Here is an 18091-nt window from a genome sequence, read left to right on the forward strand (position 1 = left end):
CCATCATGAAGCTTCCAAGTCAGTGAGCTGTGTGAGCCTGAAGCCAGGCCTGGGCCCTTAACCCGCTGACTTGACAGTCACAGTTGCAGCTAAGCAGCCCTGGCAGTGGACTCGGCATGAAGACGACTTGGGATGGCCTGTTGTCTCCTGTGTCCATGGTAGTGTTGGTGTTAATCACTCAAGTTGTGTCCAACTCTTGGTGACCCCACAGACTGTAGCCCACTGTCTATGGGATTCTCCAGGCAAAAATACTGGAGTGGGTTGCCATCCCCTTCTCCAGGGGATCTCCTGATGTAGGGATCAAACCTGTGTCTCTTACACATTGCAGGCAGATTCTTTAGTCTAAACCACCAGGGAAGCCTACAGTAAGTGCAGGCAGATTCTTTAGTCTAAACCACCAGGGAAGCCTACAGTAAGTCACTGTCAAAAAGTTGCAGTTGTACCCCCAGAGAATGGTGTCCAGAGGCGATTTTGGGGTCCCAGCTGGCATCTAGAAGCCAGGAGACTCTCAAACACCCGATAGAACCTTCAGACAGTAGGCTGTCCATTACCTCAGCAATGTCATGGATCCCATGAGTTCAGAGGGGTTCAATTCAAAGATACATGTAGGTTTATGTAATAGTGCAGACAACAAATTGTTCAGACACTGAGATAAGGTTTTCCTCAGAGTTGTCGTAACTATCTTTAGGTTCAAAAATTCTTTTCAATACGCTCGTTTTTCTTGGATTAAGTCAGTAACTATTGAAATCTACCCTTGAGCTTTTAAAAAAGAAATTTATAGCAGCAAAAGCATTCGAAAGTCATACAGAATTACAAAGAAGCACATTTCTCTTCCAGGTGTTAAGTACTCAAATTTAACACAGGAAAAAGTTTCAATCTAAAAATACGATGTGTTTTATGGCACAAGGCAAACTATTTGAAGCATACTGATTTTCACTTACAGTTAGGGCTCTCAACCTGTTTTGGATTCAAGGACGGTCACAGCCCATACTACAACCTGACTTGCAGGATATACATTTTAAGTGTAATTTTATTATTAATGTCAATTCACTACTTCAAACTAGGCTAATGCAATGTTCTCAGTGGAGGCCCTGAAGAAACAGTTTTAATATTTACTATGTAAAAATTAACTTTCCCTAGAAAATGGGGAACTTGTGAATATATGTAGTATTTTATGTTAGGTAGTATTAAAATATGCTCTTTACACCATAAAACTTTTACTCATACTGTTCCAAAATAAAAGTGCATAATTGGATCATCTGATTTATCAAAAATTCAGAAGGACTTTTAAATTCTAAAGTGATCTATACCAAAAATATAGAAAGTTCTAACTCACGTAGTCACCCAAGGAAGTGAGAAATGTGAAAATGCAATGGAAGCCTTGAAATTCATGATATTGACAGCAAAAAGCCATTTTAAAATAGTGTATTACAGAAGTATTTAGGGTTTTACATGGAAAAACCATGGCCAAGTATGATCACAGTAGGTCTTTTATCTTTCAGGTTTCTCTAGTGTATGTGTATACACACACACTCTCTACAAAGTAATATATACACTTTGTACATTGAGAAATTAAAGAATAGTAACCAGAAACAAGTTATTACATAAATCAAGTCCTTTTGTAAGAAGATGAAAATCCCTATGTATGCAGGACAGTATCAATTCTCCTACCACATCTTAGAAATTTTGACAGATAATTTTGTTGACCACCATGAAACTGTCCACTTTTGGCCAAATCATCCATGTTAAAAGGCAGAGGCTTCCCCACCTTGCCCTTCTCATTTACGACAGATGTGTCACAAGGGAACTCCACAACAGCACCGGTGATGCCTACAAGGCCAGAGGAATGGAGGGCAATTGGCTCACGATCAGTGTGGGTAGCGCCATCAGCCCAGGCTCAATCAATGACAGCACCCAAAGCCCCAAAGGACAGAGAGAAGACAGCGTACCCGACGAGGAGTCGGATGATTTTAGAGCAAAAGACCAACCGTCAGGAGTCATGGACGCACAGTGTGGTAGGCGCAGCTCCACGGGCTTCAGGAACTTGAGGCCATGGGGCCCACACATCACTAGGGGGCTCAGCAGGGTCTCACCTGGGGGAGGGGAGAGCAGGGAAAAGAGGTTAGACAGCTGCCTCCTTCTGGACACAATTCTTCTCACCCTTCTAACCACAGGCCTTAGGGCCAAAAGGGGGTCAGTTCTCTGAGTGGCGCTGACCAAGAGAAACCACAGACTCCAGACATAATTTAACATTTCCCAGTAGCCATGTTACAAAGTAAAAAGAAACAGGTGATGTCAATTTTAGTATTTTATAAAACCTAATATATCCAAAACATTATTTCAAAAAGTGAGCAATTTACTACATCTCCGGAATGTCTTGCCCATCTCAGTTTTAAAGCAGCCACGTGTCAAGTGCTGAAGAGCAGCACACTGCTGGTGGCTACAGGGTCCTGATGGTATGAGACACACGTAAATGTTTTACACAGGTCACTTGTACCTTATGTTTTTAATGTTGTATTTGCTACAGAGTTAAGTGAGTAAACACGACCTATTTAAGGAAACAAGCAAACATTGCTAAAATATTCTAAAATCTAAAAGAAGTTGTAACATGGTTCATTATTGTGTCATCCTGACTGACCCAGGAAGACTGTGACATAAAGAGCATTCCCAGGTTCCTGAACAGCTCAGAGGCACGAGCTGCGGCAGCCAGTGGGGATGCATCCTCCCTGTGCGGGGTCTGGGGGTGATGAGGGCTGATCCAACAGCCTTACCCGCACCAGCAGGCGGCTGCTCCAAGTGAGGCCTTTGGAGTGGGTGTTACCTATTACCTAATCCATCTCTAGAGCTGCCAAGGGTGAGGACTCACAGATGAATCTGGGGGAGGGCAGCCAGGACTGGCTGGCAGGCCCCTCCCCAGCAGAAAGAACCTGAGGGCAGCCCAAGTATCCTGTCTCGTGGCCTGATATGCCTGCAAGAGCATGCAGGCTGCTTGAGGTGCGCACCCACCCTTCTCTTTGTCCAAAGGCGGCAGGATGCTGTTGTCGCGGCAGACCTTGAAGTAGATCTCCTGTTCCACCCCCTCGGGAATGGCTCCCTGGGGGATGATGATGCTGACACCGGTCTCAATGGAGCTCAGCACCCCACCATTGCTGTTAAACACGCCGCGGGCAGTAGCCACCACTGTGTGACCGTCTTCGTCTTCATCTTCCTCCACGGCTGAGGGACTGAGTTCAGAAACAGCCAATGAAGAACACTGCTACTGACACACAGAAGCTCCCACGGCTGTTAATCGAGTGTATTTCTCCACATCATTAAGGTATTTTAGTAAGTAAAGTTTCAGTGACAGATCCTACTCACTGGAATAACTAAGCATGCACTTCTGGGACAAGTTTTGCAACCAGAACACGCAAAGCCTGATACACTGCTCACCCAACATCTTATATCCATGAAACATGTTTTAAAATTGATGGCACATCATGCTTTGATAGCTTATTTTTTCCTTCTTAGTGATAAGTAAGGCAACAGTGGCATCTTAGACATGATAGCATATACACTCACTATGCCTCCTCTCTCTCCACTGAGGATTTCCGGTGTGCACATATTTCCCTTCCCACCCAGAGCACAGACATCCAGCTCCATGAAGTCATGAAGACCCTGGTGCAGGCAGACACATGTGGAGAGGGGCCAGCCTGTTTGCATGGTCACACAAGGTGGAGAGGATGCGGTACCAATTCTCCTTCAAAAGTGCGGGCTTTTGGGATCTCCCAGAGTTAAGTTCTGAGCCAGGACTAAAGGTGAGCAGCAAGATAGCTTGTGGACAAAATGAAGCTAAGCGTGAGGGCCTGCAGCCTCACTCCTGAGCGGCCAGAGGCAGGGGTGGGCCTGCTCCTTCGGGACCCTGACTGTCCCTCTGCTCCAGGGGCAGCCTGCAGGTGGACCTGACTGTCCCTCTGTATCAGCGTCTGAGGGAGGCTGTCACGGTGCAGACAAGGGAGGGGTCCAGGGAGCCGGCCCCAGGCAGGCTGGCTTCTTCTCATCTGCTCACCATCTGACCACACCTGTTAAGAAAGCGTTTCTTTTAACCCTCGCTGAAAATGAACAGTGGGTGAGGAAATAAACTCTTTTGAGACACACTCCAGATGTGCCTCCCCAGCTGGAGGTCAGAGGTCAGACCGGGGCCGTGTCATGCTGAATGAGCTGCAGTGTCCCTCAACCTGGTTCTTACACAGCAGGGACAGTGAGTGAGGACAGCTGAGCCACATGAGCAGTAGCTTCAGGACGGCACTAGCATCATCTCTGCAGAATCCCTGCTATGGCAGTGGTTCCAGCGTTTGGCATGGCACCACTCACCTTCAAGTCTGAGCTGAGATCATCAGGCAAGTACCCCAACTACACCTGACTCACATGAGGCCGATCACCAGGCTGGGCAAAGACAAGACTCTTACCTCACGGGCACTGCTCTCGGCCCCATGCTAACACTGTTTACTTGGTATTTCAGCTTGTTGTCAGTGTGGACAGAGAGGGTCTCCACGCCACTGTCAAACTCAGGAGGCTGTGCAGACTTCAGGAGGGTTTTCGGAGAAGCGGGGGCTTTGGAGGACAGGTCAGGTTTGTGTGTGGTTTCATTCGGCAAGAGATTGTGGTTGAATTTAGGGCTTTCAAACTTGCGTTCAAATGGCCGTGCAGAGCTTGTGTATGGTTTTGGTGTGAATCGATTGTATGCTGGCGTGACGGTTTTCTGCGTCTGCTCGACCCCATTAGCTGGGGCTTTCTCTGGGAAACTCTTTTGTGGGTAGAAGCCAGACTGGACAGCATCCTCTCGAGGGGCTGGTCTGTAAGCTGCTGGCTTATTCTGAGATGGAGGTGGGTCCGGTTTGGACACTAACGAGTTCTGAAAATCCAACGACATGGCATTACCTGAAAAAAACAGTAGAGAAGTATTTCAAAAACTTCCGGAAATACTTAAATCTGTGAATACTGAATTACTATGCTGTACATCTGAAACTAAAGTCAATCAACTATACTTCATAAGAAAAAGTAAAAAGGATATTCAGTGGCATGAATAAAAACAGAATTAGAAATCCATCTCTTACTGACTATAATGGTTGGTGAGATGGAAAAGATGTTACAAGAGGCCAAGCATAAATCCACCTGGATGAACAATCAAAGTATCGACAAGTAATGTTCTGCAGAGACTATGGTATCCGTGATTCTAAACTTGGTCTCTAGGAATAAACCTTGAAACAGTTTTTCATCCAACAGAAAATAGAAACCAAAATGCCTTTCCTTCCTGAAACAAGCTTCAACACCACCACCTGCTTGTCTCTCCCACTGGCCTCAGAGGCAGTGCCAGGGCTTATTGCCAGTCTGAGGACCACATGACCCTGGTGGCCATGTGTGATCCTGAGGGAGTAGGTGAAAGCATGGTGTGATACATGGGACAGCGCTGATGCACCTGGAGTCGGGGCCGTGCCTCCAGAGACTGGCATCGGAGGAACCCGACTCCAGTGTCCGTAACAAAACTGAAGCAGAATGACAAATGTGTCTATGTTAAATCAGTACTACAAAACTTACCATAATTAAAGTCAAAAAAGAAAAGTCAGATTGGGAGAAGCTACTTATAACATGCATAATTGATAAAAATTAGGAGGAAAAAACCTGTATGTCCGTAAGAAAGAATCAATCAACAGGAACAGGCAAAAAACTGAACAGGCAAAAATACAAGTGAAAACGAGACTAAACCAGTAAATCATAGCAACATCACTATTAATTAGGAAAATTAAAAACCAAAACCAAAAAATTACAATTTCACATCTATTGAATTTGTAAAACATTTAAAGTGTGGTGATGCCAAGTCCTGGCAAAGATGTGGACTAACAAGAGTTTGCATGTACAGATCTTCTTTGATTTCCCTGGGAGTGTTACAGCAGCATGGTGAGTATCTCATGTGCTTTACTGAATGCTGTCCTGAGAGTAAAAAACAAACTGGCTGTTTGGGTGCAGGACAGCTGTAATGGTGTCAGCTGTTCACCCCTGTGGTGGGGCAGCTGACTGGGGCTCTGCTCACTGCCACTGCTCAGCATCACGAGGGATTGTACTACTCACTAACCTGGGAAAAGATCAAAATGTAAAGTACAGTTTCTACTGAGCGTGTTTTGCTTTTGCACTGAAGTGAAAGCATCATTAAGTCAGGAACCTTCTCTGCGCCTGGTGGCAGTGTAAAGTAACACCAGCTGCATTCTATGTTAGTATCAGTGTCTGACTCTTCCAGACATGAGAGAAAGAGGAAACCTGTCCCAGCTCTCAGGAGACCAGCACAACTTTGATACCAAAACCAGACAAGGACAAGAAAATTTCTTGTGAGCATAGTAATACAACTTATCATAGAACAGAATAAAGGAAATACATCATAGGATTCTCTACAGTGCATTTGGCCTTCTGTATGCTCGGATGTGCAGCCCGAGCGGAGGGTGGGCGCTGTACGGCACCAGTCCCACCAGGGACTTCTGCTCCATGGATTTCATTCAGTGTGCACACGGAGTGGGGGCGTCCTGCGGATACCGAGGACAACTGCACGTAAAGTCAGTTGATAGAATGTTTTCAGCAAACTAGAAGGAAGGGCACGCAGAGAAGTCACATACTGCCTATCTGCTCTCTCAAACTGGGAGCTGGAGCAAAAGAGGTGTGCCACTATCGCTTCTATTCACACTGCACTGCACATCGCAGCCATTGCAGAGAGGCAAAAAAACAAAAAGGCTAAGGTTTGGAGAGTAAAAAGTTAAACTTTGTCTGCAGACGTGACAGCGTGTAAAGAAAATCCTAGCATACAGTGACATCAAATCACAGCCCTGGGAGTGGACTCCTGTGACCACAGAGCAGCACCATCTGCAGCAGTGGGACGTGAGCTGTGTGTGCCCTGTGAAGGCTCCAGAGGCGGTGGGGGTGGGGCTACAGGCCCTCCCAGGGTGTCTGGGCTGCGGGCTGGAAAGATGGCGTGAGGCTCAGAAGAGGTGTACTTCTGAGATGCAGGAGAAAGCTGAAGGAAGCAGGAGGGCAGGTGGGGGGAGCTGGGAGAGGGGGGGCGGTGCCTTGGGTGAGGGTCGGCATGGGTGAGGGAGACAGTTTACTGATCACAGATGTGGAGGCCAAGACACAGGCAGCCACGCAGGGACACTCCCAAGATGGCCCTGCTGAGAGACCTTGTGTGAGGAGGGATGTCACCGTGATTTTTACAAACCACCCTTCATTTACTTTTGGACATGCTGGTAAACTTCACATATAGAAATTGAGCTGTGTTAGGCAGAATAAAATCTATCTAGCTAAAAGGCAACAGGCATGAAAAAGATGTACTTTTAACAAAATCCTTATTTTTCACTGTCCAAAGCCCATAGGTTTCAAGTGTGTCTTTCTTACATAAACCCACTTTTACTTAGAAAGCACGAGGCTAACTTTAGCCTTGTAAGTCTGACTACAACAGTCGTCTGCCCACTCCTGAGCCGTCTACCTTCACCATGCGCCCCCTTGGTGTGTGCGTGGAGGCCAAGAGCCGTGTTGGGGCTGGGTTGAGCACCCTGGCTGTACTGAACAGGCAGCGGCGGAGGGGGGGGCGTCGCCTGCAGCGGGTCATAGCGCTTCTCCCCAAATGACCTGTCCACAGCTTCGGCCTCAGCAGCCTTCCCCCTGTGAAAAAAGGAGGACAAGTCAACACCTGAAGATGGATGCACGTTACCAAAGAAGCTCCCGTTCTTCTAGGCGTCCCCAAGTTGTTTGCTTTCAATTGAGAATTTCACAATTTACTCCCCACGAGTATGTGTACTCTATCAAAATACACAAACTAAGTTAAGCCATCATCAGCACCAGAGATGTGAAGACAATACAGATACAGCAAGAATATTAATAAGACATCCAGAAGATGGCAACCAAAAGGCAGATGAAATTTCGGGTATACTAGTAATATTGAAGATGGTTGTTCACAAAAAATTGCAATGGTTGGTTAAGTATTTTGGAGAAACATTTATTGGCTCAAATCCTCCTTAGATTCCCATCTGCTTTTGCATCTAAGGCACCAGCTGGGCACTAGAGGATGAGGCAGGGGCTAGCAGGCGTTTTTGCTAAGGGCTGGGCAGGAAATGTTTCGGCTTCTTGGGCCACACACTTTCTGTCACAGCTCTTCAAACTCTGCCCAAAAGCAGCGTTTAAGGGATAGGACTCTGCTGTGTCCAGTAACATGGACACTGTGGTCTTTAAATCTGCCCTTGATTTACCAGATCCAGTCTCTGTTTAGCAATTCCTAGAGGGGCAAACATTACTTGATTTTAAGACTCATTTAAATCAAACTGTGCCGTGTATGCTTTTTTTTTTTCCCAGATTGCCAACTGTTCATATGGGAACATGTAAAATTCACAAAGAAGACATCTTTACAACAGGACCCAGAATTGCAGTGCTGCCACCTGAGCTCTGCAGAGCCCCGCTGCACCTGCTTTACGAGCACACACGGTAGCACAGAACTTGGAATGGTCAGATTCTGGTCATAGTCCAGTCGCATGGTCAGCTCAAAAAACTACACCCTTAGGATGACAGGAAGTCTGCCACATGTGCACTGCAAGGGGCCTGCACGGCATAGCTCACACTAATGTCTTACATGGATGCTCCTGGACCAGCAGTCAGAGCTAGTCCAAGAGCCAAGAAATTCAGGTGATGGCAAAGCCAGCCCAAGAGCAAAGTCAAAGAAAACAGTCAATCTAAGTTTGCCACAAACAGAGCTCTATTACTGCCTCATGTTATGTTAATGTCTCAACTTGGCTACACTGAACCAGTCCTGGTAGTTAATAGTCCTAGTTACGGAATCAAACACTGCTACTGCAGGTGTCCCAAAAGAGACTATCCAGATGGAAGCTTTTCAAGAGGACGTAACAGCCTCTCTGAGCTCAGACACAGCTCCAAATTGCCCTTTCCTGCTGACTTAGGACTTGCTCACCAACACTGTGTAAATGACTTCCTTGTAACACATCTACATCTGTCTTCATTATTGTGAGTCTGTTCTGCTCAGGTATGGGCCCACCTGTGCCTGCGTGGGATCACACTCCATTCTCAGAACCAAGTTCACCACCAGTCAGGGCTCCACCAGAGGCAGAACCAGAACACACACAATATAGGAACCCACACAGGCACAGGTGAGCTTGTAGTTTGTAACCCAGCAAAATCCACAAAAAAGAAAAGCAACCAGAGGCGCAGTAGACAAGCAAACAGAAGGGTGCAGCTCAGAACAGGAAGATGGGCAGGACCTTGGAGCTCAGTCCCCGTGTTGCCCCCTTCACAGCACCCCACGTTCACAAGTGGACCAGAAGTCACCAAGTCCCCTCAAGCTGAAACAACGATAGCAGGCAAGTCTGTTCTGGCCTTGGGAAAATACCAAACAACTCTTCACTCCCTAGAATAGCCTGCTTTTATATTTAAAGAACAAAAAACCAAGAAGAATGACGAGAAGCAGCACTGAGCGTGCCACGTGGGAAGGAGGGACTTCAAGGTCAGTCTCTTAAATGCTCACCCTCTTACCTTTGTCAAAGCACTTGGACCCTTAGAACCCTTTGACATTTAACATCTTTTCTAATATAAGAACCTCACACAGATGACGCCAGGGTCTAAGAACAAAGCTACCCCAGGCTGGATAGCATACATGCTGAACTGCTTACCACCCACAGAAATCAAGTAGGTATGACACAGCTAACATTTCCCTTCAGAACACACTGAACTTTGTGTAACTGACTGCACTTGATTGATGCAAGTGATCCTTTGTTTCATCTTAACTTTGAAAATTTACGTCTGAAATGAAGTGACTCACTTGGAAGAGTAACCGGCAAACTGTGGCTGAGATTGGGGGTGAGCCGGCCTGGTGGGCTCGGAGAGGTGGCTAGTGGGGATGTGGGTGGGGGGCTTGGCCTCAAAGCTTCTCCGATCGAAGTAGGAGAGCTGCTTCCGGTAGTACTCCTCATCCTCCTCGGGGTCATAGTGATTTGCCCGAACAATGTCTTCAGGTGGCTTCATGTGAGGCCTCTGTGGTTCAGGGATCCTGACAATGAATGATAAATGGAACAACTTTTGAGATGTTAACTTGACAGAGAGAACAGAATAGGTACCTCTGACCTTCCACTGGCACCCTGACTACTCGTGACCTAGCTGAGCGGGGCAGCCATCAAGGCCGAAACTTGGGCCCTACGTGCACACACGTCACACTCAAGAGAGCAGCCTTCTCCTAACATAACCCGTCTACTGAGCTTGACAACCAGCTGGTTAGAAGCAGAGACAGAAGGGAAGACAGGCAGTGGGGAGCTCCAGCATGTGCCCCACTGTCAGAACAACAACTGAGAATTCAAGACCTTGATGCCAGGATCAACAGATCCTCAGGTAAGGAAGGAGCTAGACAATGATGAGGGAAGCACGCGGCAAAGGAAGTCAACTATGAGCAAAGTGAAGTATTGTTACTTAGGCCCTGATGGGTAATTCAGAAACTCAGCATCAAAAACAGATAAACTAGGTTTCACACACTAAGAGGGAGGGCTAAGCTTTCAGTTATTACACATTTACTCCATGCAGAAGAGCTTGTCTGCTAATGATCCCAGCTAAAGGAAATACCGTAGTAATTTACATTTGCATGACAGCACTAGGCATCAGGAAAATCATAAGAAATTAGACAGTAGTTCTTTATTACAAGCACAAATATAAGCAAATGAAACAGGCCAGAGAACTGCTCAGATGCAGCCCATCACTCAGCAACAGCAGGGGCAGCCACAGTGAGGAGCGTGCACAGCAGGTCCCCGAAGCCTCGTTCCGCCCAGTCATCCTGGTGCTGACCGCGCTCCTGACCACGGCAGGCACGTCACAGGCTACATGCTCACTAACAGATTATGTTTGGGCTTCCCGGGGTGCAGTGGTTAGGACTCAAGAGTTCCACTGCAGGGGGCATGGACTCTGTCCCTCCTCAGGGAACTAACAGCCTGTGAGCCAACAGCACTATTAAACTAAAAACATCCTTCAGAAGTTAGGGCTCTAAAATTGTATATTAGCATATGTTAGAAATTTGCTAGAAAATTGTTTTCAGATTTGTTTATGGAAAGGATAACAAAGATGTGCTGCAGAAGATAAAATGAAGTTATTTGTCTTTCTAGGACCACCGTTTCAGTGGAGACATGGCAGATTTCAAGTGAAGACCTGCAAACCCCCTGCCTGCCCGCCCCTCCCCAGCTGGGGCTTGTTCCCCATCCACGAGGCTGCAGAGCACCCACCTATGTGCTGCTCTGTCGTGTTCACCGAGCTGACTCGGAGCAGGGGCTTTGGGACCTGGGACAGGAGCACCTGCCGGTTTTGACGTGACTTCTGGGGGCTGCAGAGAAAGAAGATACATATCCTTAGGCAGAGATCAAGAGAAAACAGGTGTTGCTTAGGCATGTTGCATGCTCATCTCTGCATGTGTTCTGCACACAAGGCAGGGAAACAGTGATCACCTCTTTACCTTGAAACTAGTGGAATGGCTCTCATCCTTCCTGTTCTCCATGGAAGCAGACCTCTTATTCTCAAACATCTTCACTCTGGTGAGCACGGATTGTGGCTTCATGGCTGGGTCTTCCTCCTCCTCGGCCGGAGCTGGGGGTGGAGGCAGGGGTTTGGTGCCTGTGGGCGGGACTTCGGGCTTGTGCTGGGACGAGGGGCCAAGTGGTGGAGCGAGCGTGGTGCTGTGAAGAGGCTCGTAGTGGCCTGGGCCTGCCCTGGAGGGGAAGCCCTGGGCTGGCGCTGGCTCGTAACTCCGAGGGTACTGGTCCAAGTACGGCTTGGGCTCAGGGGGCACCTTGGGGCCAGCAGTGGAGTAGGGCTGCACGTCAGGCCGGTACCTTCCGTGCACATCGTACCCAGGGGCAGGGGCGGGAGGCTCTTCGTGCCGCAAGGTGGAGGTCCTGGGCAGTGGGTCGTAGTGCGCTCGGCCTTCATAGGACAGGGGCACTGGCTCCTCAAAACGGGGGAAATACCCTCGTTCTGTTGGCTCCGCGGGAGGCTGACCATCAAGAGGCCGGGGCTGGTAAGGCTGCTTGTCGTCGTAGTAGGGCCACTGCTCCTCATAGGTGAGGAGGCGGTCGTCATAGCGCAGACGATGGTCATAGTTCCGAGCAAACTGCTCCGGGTAGCTAGAGGCATCGTATCTGTATGCAGGCTGCTCCAACTCCCTGCCAGCCTGTCGCTCTGTGTACGGAGGCTGCGGCTCGTAGCTCAGGCCTTGCTCCTTGTCTGGCCTCTGCCCAGGGTGAACCGCAGCCGGCTGCTTCAAGACGTGGTTCTGTCTCATCATCTCCTCAGGGTAGGGGTCCTTCCTGTACACCTGTATAAACAGCCATGCGTAAGGACACAGGCTGGCTTCAAATCCTAGTCTAGTAAGAGACAGAAACGACATGTTCTACCCTTTATTACCAGGACAGAAAGATTAGTGGAGAAAGCAAGTTTAAGTGAAAGCTCAAAATTTATAATGCAAGTAGGGACTTTTATGTTTCAGCACGTAACGACACTAAATGAAGTTTAGTAGAAAATTAATGCATTCAGCTGTTGATTCCACTTGATTTGGACACTGAAAATGAAAATCATAAAGAAAATTTATGGACATGATAGTTTAGAAAACATAAAGCAGTTTACAATGGATCTGAACGATATATTAAGAAATTTTGGAAGATTCTAAAGCCAAACATTAAAAACCTATAAAAGTATTAGGTACCAATCCCAATTAAAAGGCCTATTTAAAGAATCAGGCACCACTGGAAGCCATGCAGACTGCAGAACCAGATGACTTGTAGTGATTTGAGAACATGGTGTTGAGCCCACAGTAAAAGCAGAGGACACTTGAGGGAAAGCAGACGTGCTCATGTGGCAGGCTGACGGGGAGCGGCGGGTGAGGGCAGCCCCCGCGGCACAGGTACCTTTGCTGGGCCCACATGCGACGACAGGGACGGCTCTGGACCTTTGAGCTGCACGTGAGCGGCCTCAGTGCCTGGAGCTCGTAAAGAGTCGGCGTGTGGTGAGTCAGAGGAGGGGGGAGCTGGGCTCGGCTCCTCCAGTCTGACATTAGTTAAGTCTACGTGAGGATTAACAGCAGAGGCTGATGGTGCCGGGTTTGTTTCAGGCGAAAGGTAAGGGCCTGGAGATGAGGCTTCTGCTTTCTGTGAAGTGTTTAAAATATTTTAAATATAATGCTTTTGTTCACTGCTAACTCCCCACTTCCATTTATAGTGGTTGATAGACATACATTTTAAGTGTGCTGAGTAAAAAAACTGTGACCTCATGTCCTGAATTTTTAAATTTCAGTATACTGCTGTGTGAGATTCTAAATACACAAAGTTTAGAATTAAGTCCTTGGTATTCTTAAGTTGAAATTAGACATTAAATTTTAACCTGTGAGAAAGGACACCACATTCTTTAAGTCAGTCACCACATCTAGACTTTGATCAAGTACCTCCACCTGCAGAACATTGATGCTGCTGCTTACCTGTTGAGAGGCTGTTTTAAATCCAGGGGAGTCTATTCTATGGCCTGGCTGTGGCTGCGCTTGTGGTGAGTAGGGAGGATATGCCTGGTGGTCAGGATGCATTCCAGAGGAGTCCTCTCTGACAGGCTCAGAGGACCGGGTAATGGCAGACTCCGGGGGAGTCCCCACCTCATCATTTAGGGTCTCATCTAGTTCTTGATCAGTGTAGGCCCCGCCTTCTGTATCTGTGTCTTCATAGTCAGAAGTGTGTCTACTGTCCGTGCTATACATTGAGTATTCACTACCTGGGGCTGACAGGTAGGACAGACGATCATCATGCAAATCAAGGTCATCACTTGTAGCACCATCCGCCTGGGTCAAATAAAAGTAAATTAAAAATTTTATTCAGTAGTTTTGTAAGAGGTGGCCTTTATTTCACAAGGGGACTGAAAAGGATACTTGTCCTCGGAGAAATCACAGCTAAGTCTAGAGGCTTCTGCTGAGGAAAGGTCATGAAGACTTCACAAGCACACATGCGGACACACAAAGCACCCTCGGATATCTGAAGGGCTTGGATGAGTGAGGTCGGCCAGCCGGCCATGACAACACTGGACCCTGATGCCCAGCCCCAGAAGACAGCAAAGGAGCCCTGGCCCTCCTCTGGCTCGTGGACCCTAGTCACTCGCTAGCCTGTCAGCCCAGAGCAGGGTCAAGAGGGGGATATGGCCAGGCCAAGCTCACAGAAACAGACACACCGACTGACAGAACATCACGCATGAGACTAACTAGGAGATTAACGCCACAGTTCAAGCTGAGTAAGAGACCTTGTGTATATATAAAATCTATATATGAAGATTAAAAGTTGGTATTTGGCCCTACAGTTTTTATAAAACACGTGGAAAAGCATCAGCTAAGTGCTGGCTGCTCACTAGGAACTGCTGTTAAAACATAACTCTGCACAGATGCAGGAATGATGCTCTACGCAGGATTAAGAGCTGAGTCGGCTCCAGGCTCCACCAAGTGTCTCCTGAGCCAGTGAGAGAGAACACACAAGTATCTGAGGGAACAGGAACAACAGGCTGTCGGCGCACACTGACGTGATGCTACTGCCTGGACCACACACAACAGCCACCCCCTACCCTGGAAGACCCAGAGGTGGGGTATGGCTCGAGACCTGCAAGATGTGGAACCCAGAATTCTACCAGCACAGACTGACTGACAGACAAGGCCTGAGCCGCCTGAATGGCAGTTCCCCCCAGTCTTGATTCTGGCTCTGCAGGAGCCTGATCCTGAATGCCTCTTCCACGTGGGAAAAACCACCTGTCCCTGATCAGCGGTTTGGAAAGCCAGGGATGATGGGTGGAGTCTCTCTCACTGCAAAAATCTGCCTGCTCTCTCCACTCTAATCTCCACTCGCAGAGCCTGCAAGACTATATAACCCAGGGGCCAGTCGGGGCAGTGCTTACGGCCCTAGGGACGAGCAACTCAGAACTCTCTGATCTGCTGCAGGGTATGAAATGCAGAAGGAGCAAGAAACAAGCACTTGGAGCCAGAGATGACATATGCCTCCTGTTAAGAAAGCCCCAGGATGACTTTTCTTGGTTCAGTAGGGAACATGTAAGACCATCAGAACTGCCGAGAGGAACTCTTCCTGGAAACCAGGTGGAAGTAATTAACTTAGGGGAGTTCAGGGTGGAAATGAAGAGAAGAATCTATTTAGTTTAATAATCTCTTAACTAAATACAATCTCTTAGTTTAAGAACCTATTTGGAAAAAATATACTATAAGTCAAACGATTTAAATTGTTAACACCTTTTCTGATTTAGAGCATCAACCTATTATTCTAATAGTAAATGACTTATGAGACCTATTAATATAGGTCATTTTAATTAATTTTTATTATTTTCCTCACACAGAAAAATAGTTGGGGAGTTAAGACCTTCATTTTAAAATCCAGGAAGCACACTAATATCAGAGAAATAAAACTAAGATTTGTGGAATAAAAAAACCTCTCAGATAGGTAGGCAAGTATATTTTGTGCATTTATAAACTAATAGCTTTCTTGCTAACAGTCTAGCTGACACAGGCTGCTAGCAGAATTGTGTTGTCCTGGAATGGTTAGTATGGAGTGGAAGTGATCATACTCACCCAAGGCCACAGAGTAAATAAGTTAGTTAAGTATGTTGTGGGAAGTGCTGCAGTGAGTTGCTCCACCTCTGTCTATCAAGTTCCTGGCTGACACGTCAGTGGTCAGGGGGGTCTCATGATCGCATGTGAGTGGTACTGACATGTGACTATGGGTGGAAGCAGCCAACACCACCTCCAGATGTCAGCGTTAGGACATCTCTTCTCACAGAGGTGGTGTCTTCCAGATAGAAGCAGGGGTCCTGAGCATGCAGCATGCACTGCACTGGCCTCAGGGGCCACAGCCAGGCAGGGGAAGGGGGAGCATGCAGGGGAAAACAGCAGAAATGAGCCGACGAGGAAATACCGAAACAAAATAGAACAGACATTCTCAACTTTCCCTAGCAGCGGAAACACACTGACAATGTATTCATCCGAAGGCAAAACGCATTTATAACAAAAGCTTCTTTAACTGTGTATTCTGAGAAAAGTATTAACTCCCAACAAAATCAACATCCTGTGCCATTAAGAACTGCTAGGAGCCCAGACAGGCCAACAGCAAAAGGTAGTACAGAACACCAGAATGCAAAGCCAAAAGTCTGGGCTGCGTAACCTGACTTTTCCAGTGTGTCTCAGGGATGTTAGTTAACAGGTACTGATGCAGAAATCCTTCAGGGAGGGGCTCAGGGCCACGCTTCCAGCAGCAGCAGAGCCAAGCCCCTCACTGCAGCCCCTCCGGCCCCCACCACGCAGCTGTGTGTCCATGCTGCGCCAGGGCTGGGTCTAAGGACAGTGGGCCCTGCCCATTCCCTGCCTTTTCCTCCAGACAAGTCCTGGATCTCACATGCAGAGGACAGCACTTTGGGGACCCTCACCGAGCCCACTCAGCCCCTTATTTCCAGAGGAGGAAGGAAGCAAGGTTCACACTCATTGTCGGTCAGGTGGGTGGAGTTGGAGCTCAGCCCTGCTCTTCCACATCATTCTGAGACAGAGAACACTGCCGGATGGCAGCTCAGTGGGCAGGAAACTTCTAAATCCTTTACTACCAAAATGAATTCATAACCCCACATGCAAATTGTGAATGCCTACGAATTCCATAACCCCACATGCAAATTATGAAGGCCTAGACACTGAAGCCCCCGATTCCTCCAATATGTTGATCCAAGTAGAAAACGGTGTCTCAAAGGCTTCTCTTATGTGAGTTGTCAAATGGGTTAACAATAGGAAACTTCTTACCTTTCCCTCAGAAACCCATACCAACTGGTTCTGTTGTTGTTGGATTGCTTCTTTCAGTGCACCATACCAGCCATCATTCATTGAATTTAAGTTAATTGTAGCTGAAAACAGACAACAAAAGCATTGTTCTCTGGTTAGAACATTGCCACCAAATAAGAATTCACTCAACACTGCTTAGAGCTCAGCCTCCACCACTGAGTTCTCTGACAGATGATATCTGAGGACACACCCCTGGAAATGTCTGTTTTGGCACCAAACCATTTCTTTCCATCAATAGCAGCCATTAACACAAGAGCAAGCAAAATAGGCAAAGGTTATATGAGTTTTAATATTTAAACAACACAACATTTTTGCCCACATATTACTGCACAGAAACTGTAAGATGAAAGAAGGGCTTTCACGTACTCACTTGTAAAAAGATGGTGATTATTTTTACGAAGTTTATGAGAGCGCTCATATAACTTCCTGGCGCTTTTCCGAGATTCTGGACATAACCTCATTCGCATTGTTTTCACACCCTGCTTTGAGTCCGGGTTAAGGAACACCACGATTGGATACCACTGGGCATAGTTCAGACGGTCTACTGCATTGGGCGTTACATCCAGTAAGGCATGTTTGTCCTGAAGACAGAAGGAGAAAGCAGACACAGGTAACTGAGAATCATCACCTTTAGAAGTCCTACCCAAGACTATGTTCCAACAGGAACAGATGTTTAACTCCAAACTGTCTCAGGAGCACGCCAGGAAAAGGTGTACTCTCAAGTTAATGCTATATACTTTCTAGCTCAATATAAGGCAGAAAGTCTTAATGAGCTGTTTTTTTTTGTTTTTTTTTTTTTTTGCTTACTCAAAATGTTTATAAATTGAGTTGCACAAAGATATTTAAAACCACATATAGCAGGAAATACATTAAATTTAGAAAGATTATTCTCTCCCATTTTTATATTTTACACCACCTCTCTTGGCAGCTCACTTTTAAGACAGCCCCAATACTTGCGAGCAGAGAGTGAAAATAAGTGTAACATTGTAATGGTCCTAATAACCCTGTGACTAACACACATTCCTATCATCTGTGACTAACACACATTCCTATCATCTGAGCACCAAAGGGCAACCTGAACTGTCCCACTGGGACAGCCGCAGACTGCCTGTGTGAGGACACTGGATCCCTTTCTGTGGTGATGACAGCTTATCTTCTGAGGCAAGCACTACTTACCGTCCCTGACACCAA

General features: G+C 47.1%; 1 protein-coding gene across 9 annotated transcripts in view; it reads right to left on the minus strand.

The window, feature by feature from the left end:
- TJP1 (tight junction protein 1) overlaps positions 1 to 18091 on the minus strand; it is a 259314-nt gene that overhangs the window by 2093 nt on the left and 239130 nt on the right. For 3 of the 9 annotated variants that reach the window (XM_061394638.1, XM_061394643.1, XM_061394642.1), the window contains 11 exons: positions 17271 to 17481; positions 16862 to 16962; positions 13523 to 13873; positions 12957 to 13196; positions 11510 to 12367; positions 11283 to 11380; positions 9842 to 10069; positions 7505 to 7680; positions 4446 to 4917; positions 3007 to 3224; positions 1950 to 2093 (listed from right to left, as the gene is read on the minus strand). In XM_061394638.1, the coding sequence (XP_061250622.1) occupies positions 1950 to 2093; positions 3007 to 3224; positions 4446 to 4917; positions 7505 to 7680; positions 9842 to 10069; positions 11283 to 11380; positions 11510 to 12367; positions 12957 to 13196; positions 13523 to 13873; positions 16862 to 16962; positions 17271 to 17481 (3097 nt within the window). The remainder of the gene's footprint in view (positions 1 to 1949; positions 2094 to 3006; positions 3225 to 4445; positions 4918 to 7504; positions 7681 to 9841; positions 10070 to 11282; positions 11381 to 11509; positions 12368 to 12956; positions 13197 to 13522; positions 13874 to 16861; positions 16963 to 17270; positions 17482 to 18091) is intronic. The other 6 variants (XM_061394640.1, XM_061394647.1, XM_061394639.1 and 3 more) reach the window with 4 other exon arrangements.

Source organism: Bos javanicus, chromosome 21, assembly GCF_032452875.1.
Source record: "Bos javanicus breed banteng chromosome 21, ARS-OSU_banteng_1.0, whole genome shotgun sequence".
Lineage (NCBI taxonomy): Eukaryota > Metazoa > Chordata > Mammalia > Artiodactyla > Bovidae > Bos > Bos javanicus.